General features: G+C 53.9%; 1 protein-coding gene across 1 annotated transcript in view; it reads right to left on the bottom strand.

Moving 5' to 3' along the window:
• Positions 1 to 4,097: 4,097 nt before the first annotated feature.
• Positions 4,098 to 15,073, bottom strand: part of Hmcn2 (hemicentin 2) — a 149,299-nt gene continuing 138,323 nt past the window's right edge. Inside the window, exons 87-98 of the mRNA XM_087655099.1 lie at positions 13,356 to 13,505; positions 11,390 to 11,527; positions 11,172 to 11,293; positions 10,644 to 10,881; positions 9,669 to 9,731; positions 9,430 to 9,552; positions 8,858 to 8,992; positions 7,609 to 7,737; positions 6,699 to 7,019; positions 5,984 to 6,103; positions 5,590 to 5,716; positions 4,098 to 4,805 (exon numbers count right to left, since the gene is read on the bottom strand). Coding sequence (XP_087511225.1) covers positions 4,460 to 4,805; positions 5,590 to 5,716; positions 5,984 to 6,103; positions 6,699 to 7,019; positions 7,609 to 7,737; positions 8,858 to 8,992; positions 9,430 to 9,552; positions 9,669 to 9,731; positions 10,644 to 10,881; positions 11,172 to 11,293; positions 11,390 to 11,527; positions 13,356 to 13,505 — 2,012 coding nt within the window. The 3' untranslated portion in view covers positions 4,098 to 4,459. The remainder of the gene's footprint in view (positions 4,806 to 5,589; positions 5,717 to 5,983; positions 6,104 to 6,698; positions 7,020 to 7,608; positions 7,738 to 8,857; positions 8,993 to 9,429; positions 9,553 to 9,668; positions 9,732 to 10,643; positions 10,882 to 11,171; positions 11,294 to 11,389; positions 11,528 to 13,355; positions 13,506 to 15,073) is intronic.

The following is a 15,073-nucleotide window of genomic DNA, read 5'->3' as shown; positions in this document are numbered from 1 at the left end:
GGCACCAGAAGCCACTGTCCCCCTGCCCGGGTTTGGGCAGAATGGCCAAAGAAGAGAATAACCCCAGGCCAGACCTCAGCTTTCCCTTCCTACCCAGAGGGACACAGAGTCCAGTTGTTGGCTTCTTGGAAACGCTGCATCAGGGAGTTTAATGAGTGACCTGCCGGGTGGAGCTGTTTTTCACCACCGATGGTGGGAAGAGCCTCGGAGGTCAGGTGCCCCAGGGGCTGGGTGGCTAGATAGGGCTGTGACCAATGACAGTTGGAGGTGACAGGCAGCTGTGGAAAACACCTCTTGTGGGGCTGGGTCCAGCTGCAGAGCCAGCAGAGAGGCCTCTGGAGACTTCTTTGTGAGCCAACAGCCCCTGAGGGTGATCTGGGACAAACTTGGTCTCCACTAACCGGCCAACAGTGCTGCAAGTCTCTTTGCTCACTAGCCTGATTCAAGGTCTCAGAGGAGAAAAAGCAGGGAGGGGTCCTGGGGAAGGGACACTCCTCACTCCCTTCCTCAAGCCCTCCCTCTCCATCTAACTCTGGCCTGTCTCCTCTCCTCAGCACTGCTGAGCCTTAACTTTGAGACTGACAGCAGCTCAGAGCCTTGTGAGACTGCTCAGAAGCCAGGTGGGCTCAGACAGAGTGCTTGCCTCTTAGCCTCCACTCCTGCATCTGTGAAATGGGAATATTAGTCTTGCCTCAGGAGCCTCTGGGAGAGTAAATACACTCGAGTTCGTGAAGGAGATCCACTGGACAGTACCTTTACAACTCAGAGGGCTTGGGGGAAGCATGGGAGGGACTGCAGCGGGGAGAAGAGAGCTGTACCCAGCTTGTAAGAGTAACCCCTTCTGGTTCTCAGCACCAGAGTGAGGCCCTGTCCTCTTCAGGGCTACAAAGTTCATAAAAAGTTAACAGCATAGCAGAAACAGCCCCTGACCCCTGAGTTTTCAGGAGGAGTGTTTATCTCAAGATTCTCATGGGTAGGCCTAAGATTAATGAGGCATGGTGGGCTTCGGACACCCTGTCTCTATGTGCCTTCTCCCCCGTCCTCCCTCCCCTATCCTGGAGTTCCAAACAGTGTGACTTAAAGCAGAGATGGGTTTTTTTTTTTTTTCCAGCTTTCATATTGGGAGTGGTTGAAAGAAGAAAATTTCAGGCTGGAGAGATGGCTCAGTGGTTAAGAGCACTGACTGCGGGGCTGGAGAGATGGCTCAGCGGTTAAGAGCACTGACTGCTCTTCCAGAGGTCCTGAGTTCGATTCCCAGCAACCACATGGTGGTTCACAGCCATCTGTAATAAGATCTGGTGCCTTCATCTGTCATATATATGCAGAACACTGTGTATGTAATAAATAAATAGATCTAAAAAAAATTAAAAAAAAAAGAGCACTGACTGCTCTTCTAGAGGTCCTGAGTTCAAATCCCAGCAACCACATGGTGGCTCACAACCATCTGTAATGGGATCTGATGCCCTCTTCTGGTGTGCATGAAGACAGTTACAGTGTACTTATATATAATAAAATAAATAAATCTTTAAGAAAGAAGAAGAGAATTCCATGGTATGAAAAGAGCAAACTTGAAATGTGAGTATTGGGAAGAGCCCCTCCCCCACCCTGAGGTGGGAGGGACAGGGACCTGCTAGGAGAGCATTCTGCTAATTCAGCTAGCTCAGCCCCTGCTAGTGACTTTCATTGGAGCATCACACACTCATAGCTGCCTATGTTGTCTCTAGCTGCCTTGGCACTCCAAAAGCACAGGGAGTGAGTTGCATCAGAAACGAGATGTCCTGGAAAGCCAAAAAATATTTACTCTTTTGTCCTTGGGGAGAAGCATGCAAAAGCCCGGCTTCACCTAAATCTGTTTTGAAAGTAGAAGGCTAAACGGGACATGGAGGCATGTGCCTGTAATTCAAACACTCAAGGTTATCTTCAGCTGCGTAGACAGTTGGGGGGGTCATCCTGGGCTACATAAGACCTTGTTTAAACACCCAACAAAACGAACAAAAATCAGAAAGAAAGTAGATGTGTCCTGGGGACATTCTGTTGGCTATATGGACAGCTTCTAATCTAGAGGTTGGAAAGTCAGCTCATGGTTAAGAGCACTGGAGACTCTTGCAGAGGACCTGGGTTTGGTTCCCGGCACTCACACGGTGGCTTATAACAACCTGTAACTCCAGTTCTAGCCTAGACAACTAGGAGTGCTGGGGCCCATCTGTAGTCCACTCGGGAGGCCAAGGGAGGATTGTGGTGAGTTCAAGGCCAGCCTGGACTACAGAATAAGGTCCTGTCTCACTGCTTTCTTGAGTCTCAGATGGCTGTCCAGGTTAGCTGGGGTGGCAGGGAAAAGTGAATTATCCCCAAAACCTTCTGCACAAGAGACAGTTTTCCATGGCTACATCTGGGAGTACCTGGCAAAAAGGTTATGAGGCAGGGGCTTGCCCACCCAGAAAGAAGGACAAGGACAGTGGCAAAGCAGTGCCTCAGCCAGTACACGGGGTGCTTAGTCCCCCTAGCACACAAAGCCATATCTCTGACCCATCCCAAAGCCCCCTCACTTTTTCCTGAGCAATCCCAACCCCTACTGCTAGACCCACTCCTTTCAGGACCTCGACCCCTCCCTGCTGCTCCCACAGCTCCCTCCCGCCCGCCCTCCCTCCCATTATCAGGTATCTGCTCAAAGGTCACCTGTTCAGTGAGGTCTGCCTCAAACTGCCCCAGAGGGGCTGGGGCTGAAGCATAGTCCCATCTGATATGGAGGCTAACTGGACTTATGTATAATGAGCTCTCTCTCTCTCTCTCTCTCTCTCTCTCTCTCTCTCTCTCTCTCTCTCTCCCTCCCTCCCTCCCCCCCAGTGGGGCTGTGTGTGTGGCAAAAGCATCTGGAGTCTATTCAGCCCCCATCCTGTTGGATACTGGCCTGGATAAACTGCATCTTTATCCCTTATCTTACAGCCCTGTGTCCTACCCCTCCTCATTGATGTTTCCATGCATTGGCCTTGCATGTGTGTGTGCATGTTTGGATGTGTGCAAACATGGGTATTCCCTAGGGACACTGCCCACCTTTTAAAATTATTATTATTACTATTATTTGTGTGTGTGTGTGTGTGTGTGTGTGTGTGTGTGTGTGTTTGGATGTCACAGCACCTATGCACAGTTCAGGGGACATCTCTTGGGGGTGGGTCCTCTCCTCTACCCTGGGATCGAGAAACCAACTCGGGTTATCATTCGGTTTAAATGGCAAGCATTTTCTTATCTCTGAGCCTCTCCCTGGCCTTGGGAGCACTTGTCCGCCTGCCTCTGCCTCCTCAGCGCTGGGGTGACAAGCTGGGGCCCCCATGTTAGTACATCATGAGTTCCAGGAGTCAAACTTGCCCTTGCAAGGCAAGCGCATTTACTGAGTCCTCAGCTGGTCCTTGCACACGTTCCACGGATGCAGAATCATGTAGGCCTTTTGTAGTTAACATTTCTGAGTTGTTGGTTTTTTGTTTTGTTTTGTTTTTTAAGTAAGCTAATTCATTCGCCCACTGGTCAAAGGTAAACTGAGCCCTATTCAGGTGCCAGAAGAAACTGTAAAACCAACCTGGGGCTCACGGCCCCATGTTCTAGTGACAAGATTCACGAACAAGAATTAGAGTCACGCGTATGCCTGCCACTTAGGCAAGGGTCCGAGGGAGAAAAAGCCTTGGTGTTATTGTTTTGAGGCAAGGCCTCTCGTAGGCCTGGCTAATCAGGACTTCACTATCAGCAGGATGACCTAGATCCTCCTGCCTCTAAGCCCCTAGTACTGGGATTAAGGGTGTGCCGCCAATCCTGGCAACTTTGAATTATTCTTGAGAATTAATATATCGTGGTTTTGGTACCACGTATTAGTGTCTATGATGAATATTTAATTCTCGTTAATTCTCCCGCAGCATAATTGGGAAGGAAGGTCTGCTTTACAGCTGTTTTACACCAAACATCCTAGCCAGGGACAGAGGCCTTACGATGCCTATGGACATGGGTCTGCTGGACCCAGCAGCCAGGATCACAGCAGGGCTGGCCACGGCCATCCCAGGCCCCTCCTCAGCAAGATAAAAAAAAAAAAAAAAGTCGACAAAGACATCAAGTCAGTTAAAAAAAAGTTTTTATATTACTGCATTCCATGTGGTCAGGGCAGTGCCAGCCGCTGCCCCCTCTACTTGGGGTCTGAACTCCTTGGAGTCCTGGTCCCCTGAGACCTTGCCCAGCTTCCCCCTGAGACTTGAGGAAGGACAGGACTCAGGCCTGCCCCATCGGCTTTGCCACCAAAGGGGCAGCGGTCCTTGCCCTGGGGTCAAGGCCCTGCGCACAGCAGTGTTTACCGAAGATCTCGCTGACGCACGGGGGCGGGAGAAGAGGATGTTCTCTGTCACTGTAGGTGTCACGGGCAAGGGCCACCCTGTCCTCTCTGCGAGGTCACGGTGGATCTGCAGCTCTGGCCTCGCCAGCTTCAGTACGGGTAGGGCGACACTGCAATTAGCAGGACGTAGAGGCTCTGGTGGCGGGGTGCCGCTGCGCGCACCGTCAGGCGGTAGAGCCCGGCGCGGGTGAGCGCTCTGCGGGTGTAGACCGCTCCTTGTCCAGCGCGCAGCTGGCGGAGAGCAAAGGGACTACGTGGGTCGGGCTCCAGCACGGTGAGCTCCGTACGGTTGGCAGGGATGCCAGCCTCGGAGAAGGCGGCCAGGCGGGCCACGTCATGGTGGGCGCGCACGCCGAGGGGCAGCGGCAGCAGGCGGTACTGCAGTGTGGACGGACCGCTGGCGCTGCAGTCCTGAGAGCAGCGGCGGAAACAGGTCCTGTGGGTGACACAAACAAGCTTATTGGGCTGCCATCCAGTGCACCTCAGTTCATCCCCATGCTCCCCGAATACCTTGCCTGAATATGCTACTGTTAGCCCATTTCAGAGATGAGGAAATGGAGGCGCAGAGAAGCCAGATAGGGATTTTTCCTCTCCTTTAGCATGTCTGCCCTCCCCCTTTCCCTTTCCTTGCCCAAAGCCAGGGCAGCTCAGTAAAAACACAGAATAATAAAACTCAGTCGCTTAGGAGCCTAGGGGCTGAGTCACAGGTCTGGACTCGCAGACGTAGCAGGGATTCAAAGACAACGTGTTCAGCCTTATGGGAGTCTCCTCCACCGCCTGCCTCATTCCCGGTTGTAGGGTCCTGATTCCCGGTTGTAGGGTCCTGAACAGTTACACGCTCCAGAAACCTTCCCGAGGTTCTGAGGTCTTGGTGCCTCCGTATGAACACAGTGAGCAGAGTCCTGGAGTTTGTGAGATTTCCTAGTTCCTATGTTTGGGGTGCTTTCTGTCTGAGGTGTTTTTTTGTACGAGGGGAGCAGTGCATTATCAGTCCCAGAGAGCACACACCATGTAGTGGTGGATCATCGTGTACGGAGCCAAGTTTGTCCCTGCCTGGGTGCAGGTTGCCAGCTGTGCCAGCACGTAGCTTTGGCCCGGGACGTCTGGCAGGGCAGCTCCCTCTGGCCTCGAGAGGCCTTCCTGGAGTCGGGGGTCCAGGCACGAGCAAGCTGGAGAAAAAGCCCTGTACTCATGTGCCTGCCCGCTGGGCCCCTCCTTACCCAGGGCTGGAGCCCTGCCGGTAGGTGGCAGGACAGGGCGTGTCTACACACTGGAAGCTGCCTCGGGTGTTGAAGCACATCTGGCCAGGCCCACACTCGATGCCATCTTCCTCACACTCGTTGATGTCTGGGTGGTAGGGCGCGGTAGGAGATGGGAAGATAGAGAGGGAGACCAAGGGAGGCCGTGTGAAAGAGACCAGCGGAGCCCCAAGGAGAGACCGAGGAGAGACCCTCCCCAACACCTCTCCAGCTCCCAGGGGCATGTCTTTGGAGGGCATGTCTTTTAGGGATTTCCTCCTATCATGGGTGAGGTTCAGACTGAGAACAGCCCAGGGACACTATGCTGTGTGTCCCTAATCCTGGGAGGAGTGTGGATTGGGTCTGGCTGGCTCACCCTGGCAGTTCTTCCCGCTGGGAAGGAGGCGGTAGCCAGAGGGGCAGAGACAGTAGTAGCTACCCTCCGTGTTTTGGCAGGCATGCTGACACAGGCTTCTCACACTGCACTCATCAAGGTCTGGTCCAGGTGGGGACAGAGGGCAGAAAGATGCTGAGTCAGATTGCAGGGTGACCATGTGCTCTGAGACCGGTCAGGGAAGCTCCCTGCTCCGGGCAGCCCCTCCCCTGCCTGCCCCACCCAGGCCTGCCGCAGGAGGAGTTCCTGGGCTGTCGAAGAGTGGAAGCCTCACACAGCCTCTATCACCAAGTCAAGTCCATCCCCTCTGTGCAGCCAGCCCAGCTTTCGCAGAGCCCACGGACTACAAGCCCGCACCCTCTGTTCTCAATAGTCCGTCCCTCTTTATGTCTAAATGGAACATTCTTTCACTCCCCAAACCCTCTCCCTCGACAGAAGTGCTTCTCAAAGTGGGTTTTTCCTTAGGCATCTTTTTAGGAGGGCCTAAAGACAAACAGTTTGAACAGCACCCCAGTGTCCCTCTTGGGATCTCCTGCGTCCATCAGTATAGCCAGAGCTCTGCCCCTCAGTTGCAGAATTTCCTCCTGCCTCCACCCCACCTTGGCCATGAGTGCTGGGTTTCTGAGTTTGCCCAGATCCATGCCCAGCCTAGGAGCTCAGGACAACAGTGTCCCTAGGTCCCTATGGTCCGCCTTACCTGTACACACGCCATCCTGCCTTATGAAGCCAGATGGGCACCAGGCCCGTCCCACACTACTCAGGGCTCTAGAACCAGGCCGGAGGGAGACCCAGGCATGGTAGGAACCATTGGGCCTGGGTATCCGAGATCGCAGCCAGGGCAAAGATGGGTTCCGGTGGCTGACAATGGTAATGTTTTGACCGTTCCGTCCCAGGGGGTTACAGGTCCTGCCATCCTGTAGGAGGGTCTGGCCTGGTGGGCACAGGCATCGGTAGCTGCCCTGGAGGTTATGGCACTGGTAGACACAGGGCATGGGCAGCTGTAGGCACTCATTGATGTCTGCAGAGGGAGACCAGATAGGGAGTGAGGAGGGCACGGTGCACCTGTGGCACCTGTGGCCTGCAGGTGCTCCAGCTGCCCCTTGGGGTTTTGTTGTTGTTGTTGTTTTTTGTTTGTTGGTTTTTTACTTTGAGACAGAGTCTTGTTCAGAATGTGCCTCTTTCTTTTGAGTACTGACATGAGAGCTATGTACCTCTATGCCTGGTTCTAGCTGCCTCCCCCTGTCATCTTCCCAGAATTCAATGCCTTATGCGCTACACAGGGTTTCCTTCAAGCTGGCCTCATGAGGATCCTGCTACCAGCATTCTCCCTGTCCCCAGGGCTGCAGACAGGGGCACCTCCCAGCTCTGAGCACGAGTTCCAGTCCTTAGTGACAGTCATCCATTCTACCCTGTGCCTCTCTGAGGTCCTGCCCTGGTCTTCCCCTCCTCCCCTTCTGCTGGGCAGAAGTGTCCCTATGCAGGGTCTGGTGAGAGGCCTTAGCTACTGCTTCAGTCACTCTCAGACTCACCACCATAAACACTTCTTGTCCTGAGGCAGAACTGAGTGAGACCCAGGACCCAGAAGAGGTTCTGGCTGTCCCCTTTACCTAGGCAAGGCAGGCCGTGACCTTGTTGGCGGTACCCTCTGGGACAACCACAGTGGTAGCCACCTGGAGTGTTCTCACAGACTTGATTGTAGTGGCACTCATCCAGCTGTTCCAGGCATTCGTCCACATCTGGGGAGGCAGTGGTGTTCACAGGCGTGCTCATGGAAGTGGTTCTGCCCGGAGGCCTCCTCCAAGGATGGCCCCTCCCCCCCCCACTGTAAGGCCTTGTCTGTCTCTTTTTCTGACCACGGCTGCACAAGGCTTCACGCTAAAACTTTGCCTCCTCCGTCTCTGAGTACCACACAAGGTTAGAAGGCAACAGGGTCCGAAAAGAAGGGGCTTAGAATGCGGGTTCTAGCAGAGCTGACATATTCTAGGCCCTAGGTAGGCAACAATCCTTTTACACAAGCTCCTCGTGTGTGAGAAGAGGCCCTTTTGGTGCCGTGTTGGTGAGGGGGTCAGATGTGTGCAGGGTGTAAGGACTTGGTATATAGGAAAGAGGAAGGAAGGAAGGAAGGGATGGAGAAAGGAAGAGAGAGAGTGATGAAGGGAGATAGGAAAGGAAGAAGGAAAGAGGAGGGAGGCAGGGAGGGGGGAGGGGGAAAGAATCTCTTAAGATCTAGAAAGCTTCAGAAACTTGAAGACTCACAAATCTCTCTCTCTCAGGGCTATATAGACAGAATGTTTGCCAAGGAAGAGGAGACCCTTCTAGCTGCTGCCCAGGCTGGCGAGGGCTCCCCCATGACGTGTCCGTCTTTGAGTCATTATGTCCTCACAAGCAGCCCTGACTCTGTAAGCCGCCCATTAACTGCCTGGTTCACTACCCTAGACTCTATGGTGTTACTTCTTTAGTTAGTTGCTAGTGTCTGATCTGGGATGAACAGATGTTCAAGTCTGCTTGGGAAAACAATGCACGACATAGGCCGGGTGCATAAAACCATACAGTGCATAAAGGTCAATGAGAAGGTCAGTGATGCACAGTGACTGCCTGGGAGCTGTGTTGAGAAGGACCCGGAGGCTGGCTCTAGTCTGGACCACGATGTGGGGGTCAGTCATGGAGGGAGGTGGCTTCCCTGCTGTCTCTGACTTATTTCCTTCACCTCATCAAACCCAGTGGGCAGAGGTTGAAAGGAAAAGATAGGACCCAGCTCTGGGCTTCTGCCAAGAGAGTTCTAGATGCCCCCGAATCCCAGTGACATTCTCTGGTTTCTTGGGAGTATGGCTGGGCCCCGCCTGGTGCCCCTGTCACCTTCGCAGTTGCTTCCGTCAGCAGTTACCCGGAAGCCAGGCCTACAGGAAGGGAGGCAGTTATAGGAGCCGAGCAGGTTCACACAGTGCTGCCCCTCCTGGCAGAGGTGGGTGTCTCCTGCACACTCGTCCACATCTGGGGGCAGAGCACACAGGGAGGGGTGGGGGGAGACCTCCATGCGAAAGTTTGCCTTCCCACAGCCATCCTTATACCCCGGGCCAGCCCACACAGCCTAGAAGGCCCAGCCCGTAGTGCTTATGGAAGCTTGCAGACCATGTCCCCTCGGATTTTAGCTAGAAAGCCAAAGGAGACTTGGGAGGGCCAGGTGAAGACACAGGCTAGTGTCAAGGTGAGAGCTGTCACTCAGCCATGGGTCACAAAATCAAGAGAATGGGGCTGCACAGAGACCACATTTGCCTCTGGGGATCCATGCTGCCCCAACACCCATGCCTCAGGATCTTTCAGAAAATGACACCTCCCCAGGTATGTGCTTCCCTTTGGAATCTGGACCCCAGGAGCCTCCTGCACCCTTGGGCCAGGATTGAGCTGCACCTCCCCGGGGGGCTTCTCACCTCTACAGTTCCTGCGGTCCCAAGCCAGGGAGAAGCCAGTGGGGCAGGAGCAGGAGAAACGGCCGGGAGCATTACGGCAGGTATGGGAGCAGGGACTGGGACCCCCTGAGCATTCGTCCTTGTCTGGGTGGGAGACACGAGACTCTGTTCACGGGTGCTCCTGCCAGCTGGCTGGGGAGGGCTATACAGCCCAGAAGGAGAGGTCAGCTTTGTTCTTCCCCGGGTGGGGATGAACTCACCCACACAAAACGCTCCCTGGGCATCCAGCTCAAAGCCCTCGGGACAGCCAAGTTCATTTTCTTCTGTAATGCAAAAGGAAAGACCCTGAGGGAACCAGTTCCCCAGAACATCTTAGGCTTGTTCTTTGGGCTGGTCCAGGCTATGGGCCCTGGTTGGGAGCACAGCTTTAACCAGACATGTGACAGCGAGACAGCCAGCTGGCTCTGGGCCCAGGCTTGTTGGAGGTGGTAATTGTAGGGCATGCTTGGTCTTGTAGATGTACCCGGGGCGGGGGTGGGGGCTCGTAAGGACAGAGAGCCAGGTAAACTCAAGAGGGACCACTAGAGAAAAGTAGACTGAGGACATGCAAAACTGCACAGGAGAATGCAACAGCCGTGCACAGAGGGTTGCAAAGCTGTCAACAGCCAGCAAGAAAGGGAGATGGGACTGCTCCGGCAATTGTAGGGACAGTTGCCCTTAGCAAGGTGGCCACTGGGCCTGGTTAGGGCTGTAGAGGCAGAGCCTGTTCTGGTGGCCTGGAGACCTGGGGAAGTTAGCAGTTCATGACCACTGTGCAGATGGGAACCATGGGATTCCCACTGGGTCCATAGCTGGGACGCAGTGCCGACAGACTGAATCCTCTGAATCGGGCGCGCCTTGCCTTAGAGCTTTGCTCTTTCAACAGCATTCCTCTAGAGATCTTAAGCAATGAAAAGATACTTTTAAAGCAATTCCTTGGGTGTGGCTACATGGTGTGCTCAGGTGGGAGAAGGAGTGGGTGTGGTTTAGACTCGGAGTGTGGAGTATATCTCCTGCCTAGGAAGAAGCTTCAGAGGTCTGGGCAGGAGTGGCTTGAAGAGCTGAACCGGCCCTGCCAGAGTGGGCGGAGCCATATGGAATGGGGCGGAGCCATATGGAATGGGCGGAGCCCCTCTCCCTAGCCTGTGCTCTGGCAGTCTTAGCTGGTAGGGTGGAAGTGGGCAGTGGGGCCTCACCAGTTTGCAGGGCTGTGGTGAGCTGGAAGCTCAGGGCCTCTGCCTCAGGGTCGAAGGCCGAGCTGATAGATGAGGCCCGAAGGTGCTGCACCAGCTGGGGCTGGGGGCCCCGGGTCTCATCATACTGGATGCTGTGATTGCAGCTCAGTGAGGCCGGGAGCCTGTCGTGGAGGAAGCGCTGTGTGGAGCCCACGAATAGCTGGCCAGGCCCGGTCTGCACGTAGTGCTCCTGGAAGTCCTGGGAGGGGGGCAGGAGGAGGGGGGAGAGTTCCACTTTAGAGCAGCCAGGAGGGAGCTGGGGTGCTTTCTGTGGAAGACTGGGTAAGCTTCCTTTGTCTCTTCTGCCCAAGAGCTGGCATTCAAGGGCAGCACAATGCCTGTGATTTTCTTGTTTATGGAGTGAGAGAAATGCTCACTTCTGGGTGGCGGCCCCCTCTTAAAGTCTATCGGAATTGGCTTCTGGGGTATGAGGAAGGAGGGTGGGCCTGTCTCTCAGGGTGGCTGGGTGGAGCAGCGCAGCGTTAGTACCTGCACGTGTAGATCTGCGTCGGCCAGGCTCTCTGGGATCATGCCACTGATTTTCATGTTCACAAGAAGGAACCCATCAGGATCCAGTCCCCGAGCCACCTGGGTCATTGTGAGCAGCTCCCCTGCAAGCCATCCCCACCCGGCCTGGAGTCAGCACAGGGGCAGTCCAGGCTCTCTTAGGCCCCGCCCCTAGCCTTCTGCAAGAAGACCAGGCTCACCTGTAGAAAACTCCATTTGTGACTCCTGCTGGAAGTTGCCGCCGGTCAGGGAGTAACCGTTTAAGGCCTCTCCGCTCTCTCTAGCCAGGGCCCAGTAGATGGGAGAAATAGTGACCACCAGCACCCGCATCAGAGGCCCTGGGTAGAGCAGAATGCAGAGGCCATGTTAGGACTGGAGTCTTGGGGGCAGCAATGCCGCTCACGATCCCTCTATGTCTCCCCTTTGCTCAGCCTTTCCCTCCCTGGCTGCACTTGGTCCTGTGACTCCCTGTGCCCGCTGTTTAGCAGACCCCAGGAGACAGCAAAGTCAAACATATACTTTATGGTTCGGCTAGAAAAGCAAATATAATAAAGGGATGCATGGAACATGATAGCCAGGTTCCACAAAGCCAGATTGATGGTCCCCATGGCTCCTGGGGTGCCACAGGCTGCCACTAGGTGCAGGCTGGGTTGATGATCAACCAACTTGTAGAGAATTCCTGCAAGCGCCCTGGAGAGGAAGGCTTGTTCTGAGTGGACTGTCCTGGGTGTCATGTGACATCTGGACCTCTTAGAGCTAGGAGAGGTCAGAGACTGGGTCAGGGGGGTACTGTCCCCCTCACAGCTTCCTCAAGGTCAGGGACGAGTGGCAGTGAGTAACAGGGTGGAGGGAGGGAGCTAGATCCCTCGTGGGCGGCAGACCTTGCCCAGCTCCTCGGAGCCTCCACCCTATCACAACCAAGTTCACTGAGCCTGGGCCTCCATGTTTCCCCCATGGCTCCTGCAGCTCCTGGGAGCAGCAGTCACCTCGAAACAGCGTTTGGCTTAAATCAGTCTCTGTTAACAGTGGCTTCGAGTCTGGCAGTTAAAGTCCCCTGAACCGGGGCTGGAGAGATGTCTTCATTAAGAGCATTTGTTTTTTCTGGCAGAGAATCTGGGTTCAACTCCCAGCACCCACATTAGTGGCTCACAACCATCTGTAACTCCATTTGCAGAGCACCTGACAGTCTTTTCTGACCTCTGCAGGCACCAGGCATGCACATGGCTGTACATACATATATGCAGGTAAGACATCTGTACACGCAAAATAAAAATAAGTTATTCTAAAACAGAGCAAAAAAAAAAAATCCAAACAAACCAAAACCAAAACAAGAGAGGCCAACAACGAGGCCATGTGTGGCTTCTGAAGAGCTGTTCCTAGTGAGAACTTGTCTTGGCCTTTCCTTGCACTGGGTCCTTGGAAGGGGCCTTGGGTCCTTTACGTAGGCTTGCCAAGGTGGGGCCGGTGAGCCACCTGGACATTCTCTGCTCAAGACATCCTACTTCTTGAATCTGTGATTCAAAGTACGTGCACGCCTCTTCCTCCTCCTCTTCCTCTTCCTCTTCCTGCTCCTCATCCTCTTCCTCTTCCTGCTCCTCATCCTCTTCCTCTTCCTCCTCTCCTTCCTCCTCCTCCTCCTTCTTTCTTTTTGATTTTTGACGAAGGGTTTCTCTGAATAGCTCTGACTATCCTGGAATTCACTCTATAGATCTGGCTGGCCTCGAACTCTGAGATCCACTTGCCTCTGCCTGGCCTCCCAAGTGCTAGCATTAAAGGTGTGTGCCACCACACCAGGCTACCTCCTGCTTATTAGGGGATGGAATTCTGAATCTTTCCCTCTGTCTCCCCCCCCCCCCCACCTCATGTCTGTTAATCAATTCTAGTGATTCTTCACCTTTCCATGGGTGGGGGGCTCCCCAAGTGTAAGTGGCATTCCCATCATTCTCTGAGCTCCTGACACAATGCCCTGTTCATGCCACCCCTCCCTGTCTGTTTCAAAGGCAGTGACTTTGTTTGGTGAATGTGGTAGGGGGTGGGAACCTGTGAGCGGGAGAGGGAGTCAGCTCTTCAGTCTTCTCTTCAGGCACTGGGCCTTGAACAACAAGCCTTTTCTATTGTGTGGGTCCAGCATGTGTCCCAGCCCCCCAGCTCCCCACCCCCACATACCCACACTTGCTGGGACATGACTGATGCTGCTCCAGATGGTAGGGAGCTCAGAACCGCCCTGCTGTCGCACACTGATGTTGAGAGTAGCCATTCCCAATTCCTGGCCATTGATGACTCCGATCATGCTGCCCCGACTGCCCCGGGGCTCCCCTGTGAGACAGGAGACAACCAATAGTGACACATACTACCCACTCTGAGCCTCTGGGCAAAGGTGTTGTCACTGTTACTATTTCATCAAATTAGAAACTGAGGCTCAGGAAGGCACAAAGGCCTGAGCTTGGTCCCTGGAACCCACATAGAAATGTCAGCCATAGTGGTATATACGTGTGGTCTTGGTGTTGGGGAGGCAAAGACAGCAGAGGCAGGGGTGGAACCCTGGGGCTCACTGGCTAGACACTTAACCTAATGGGTTCAGTGAAAGATCCCATCTCAAAAACAAGATGGACAGCTCCCAGGGAGTGCACAATTTGTCATCTGGCCTCCATATGCACCCGCACACACATGGACCTGCATACACACATTTACACATATGTACCACCACACACATGCACCTGCATACATGTATGTACACACACATCATGCACACACGTACTCATACCCAAATGCACATGCACACAGGCACCCCCCACATGTACCCACACACAATGCACCTGCGCATACATACCCCTGCATATACATGTACTTGCACACATGCATATACACATGCACCCACACACATGCATGCACACACAAGTACTCACACAATGCAACTGAATACACATACACCTGCACACACATGTATGGCATAGATGCATCCACACATGCATGCACTTACACACATGCACCTGCACACACACACACACACACACACACACACACACATGTGAATATACATACACATAAAGCCAGGCAAGTCATGTCCCTAGGTCACATCAAGTTGGCTTGTTTATAAAATGAGGAGGTGGGTCCACAGACACACAGAAGACCTGTTGGTCTAAAACTTGCCAGGAGTGATGGTGGCAGGGGTTGGCATGCTGTAGGGACAGGGCACCATGCCAAGAACGGAGTATTATCACCACAGAGTCCTCATTCCATCAGTGGCCCTGGCTCCAGCTGGCCTGCAGCTGCTCTGGCTGGAGCAGGCTGGCTGCCCGGAGGCTGCCAGGCGGTGCAAGCAGCCGTTCTCTTGCACAAATTCAATGGATGACATAGGCCCTCAGGGCCCCTGCTTCCTCTGCCTAATGAACCAGCTGCCTCCTTTGGGCAAATGGCCTTCCAGGGGGCACAAGACAGAGGGAGCCTGGCTCTCCGCTCACCAGCCCTCCGGGGAAATTAACAACAAATTGCAGATGAGCTGTCAAAGAAAAGAACACAGAACATTCCATGGTCAGGATCGTAAACAGTCCATCAGGACGGGGTAATGCCGGGTTCTAGGAAGTGCAGCCCTCAGCTGGGGTCTGGTGATGCCCATCTGGAAGGCTTCTCAGAGCTATCAGTTTCACAACAGAGAACAGGGAGGGAGCTGACTTGTGCAGGGAGGAAGATAAGTCTGATCCAGATCTCCGGAGACCACAGGAGCTCTGAGCCCTTGAATAGCAGGCCACGTTTTAGGAGTCTTGGCCTCATGTTGCCCACCTCCTAAAAACCAGTCAGGGTCAGAACACATTCTTTTTTTTTTTTTTTTTTTTTTTTTTTTTTTTTGGTTCTTTTTTTCGGAGCTGGGGACCGAACCCAGGGCC

Source organism: Rattus norvegicus, chromosome 3 (genome assembly GCF_021556685.1).
Source record: "Rattus norvegicus strain SHRSP/BbbUtx chromosome 3, alternate assembly SHRSP_T2T, whole genome shotgun sequence".
Taxonomy (NCBI): domain Eukaryota; kingdom Metazoa; phylum Chordata; class Mammalia; order Rodentia; family Muridae; genus Rattus; species Rattus norvegicus.
This window is presented reverse-complemented; position numbering and strand designations above follow the sequence as displayed.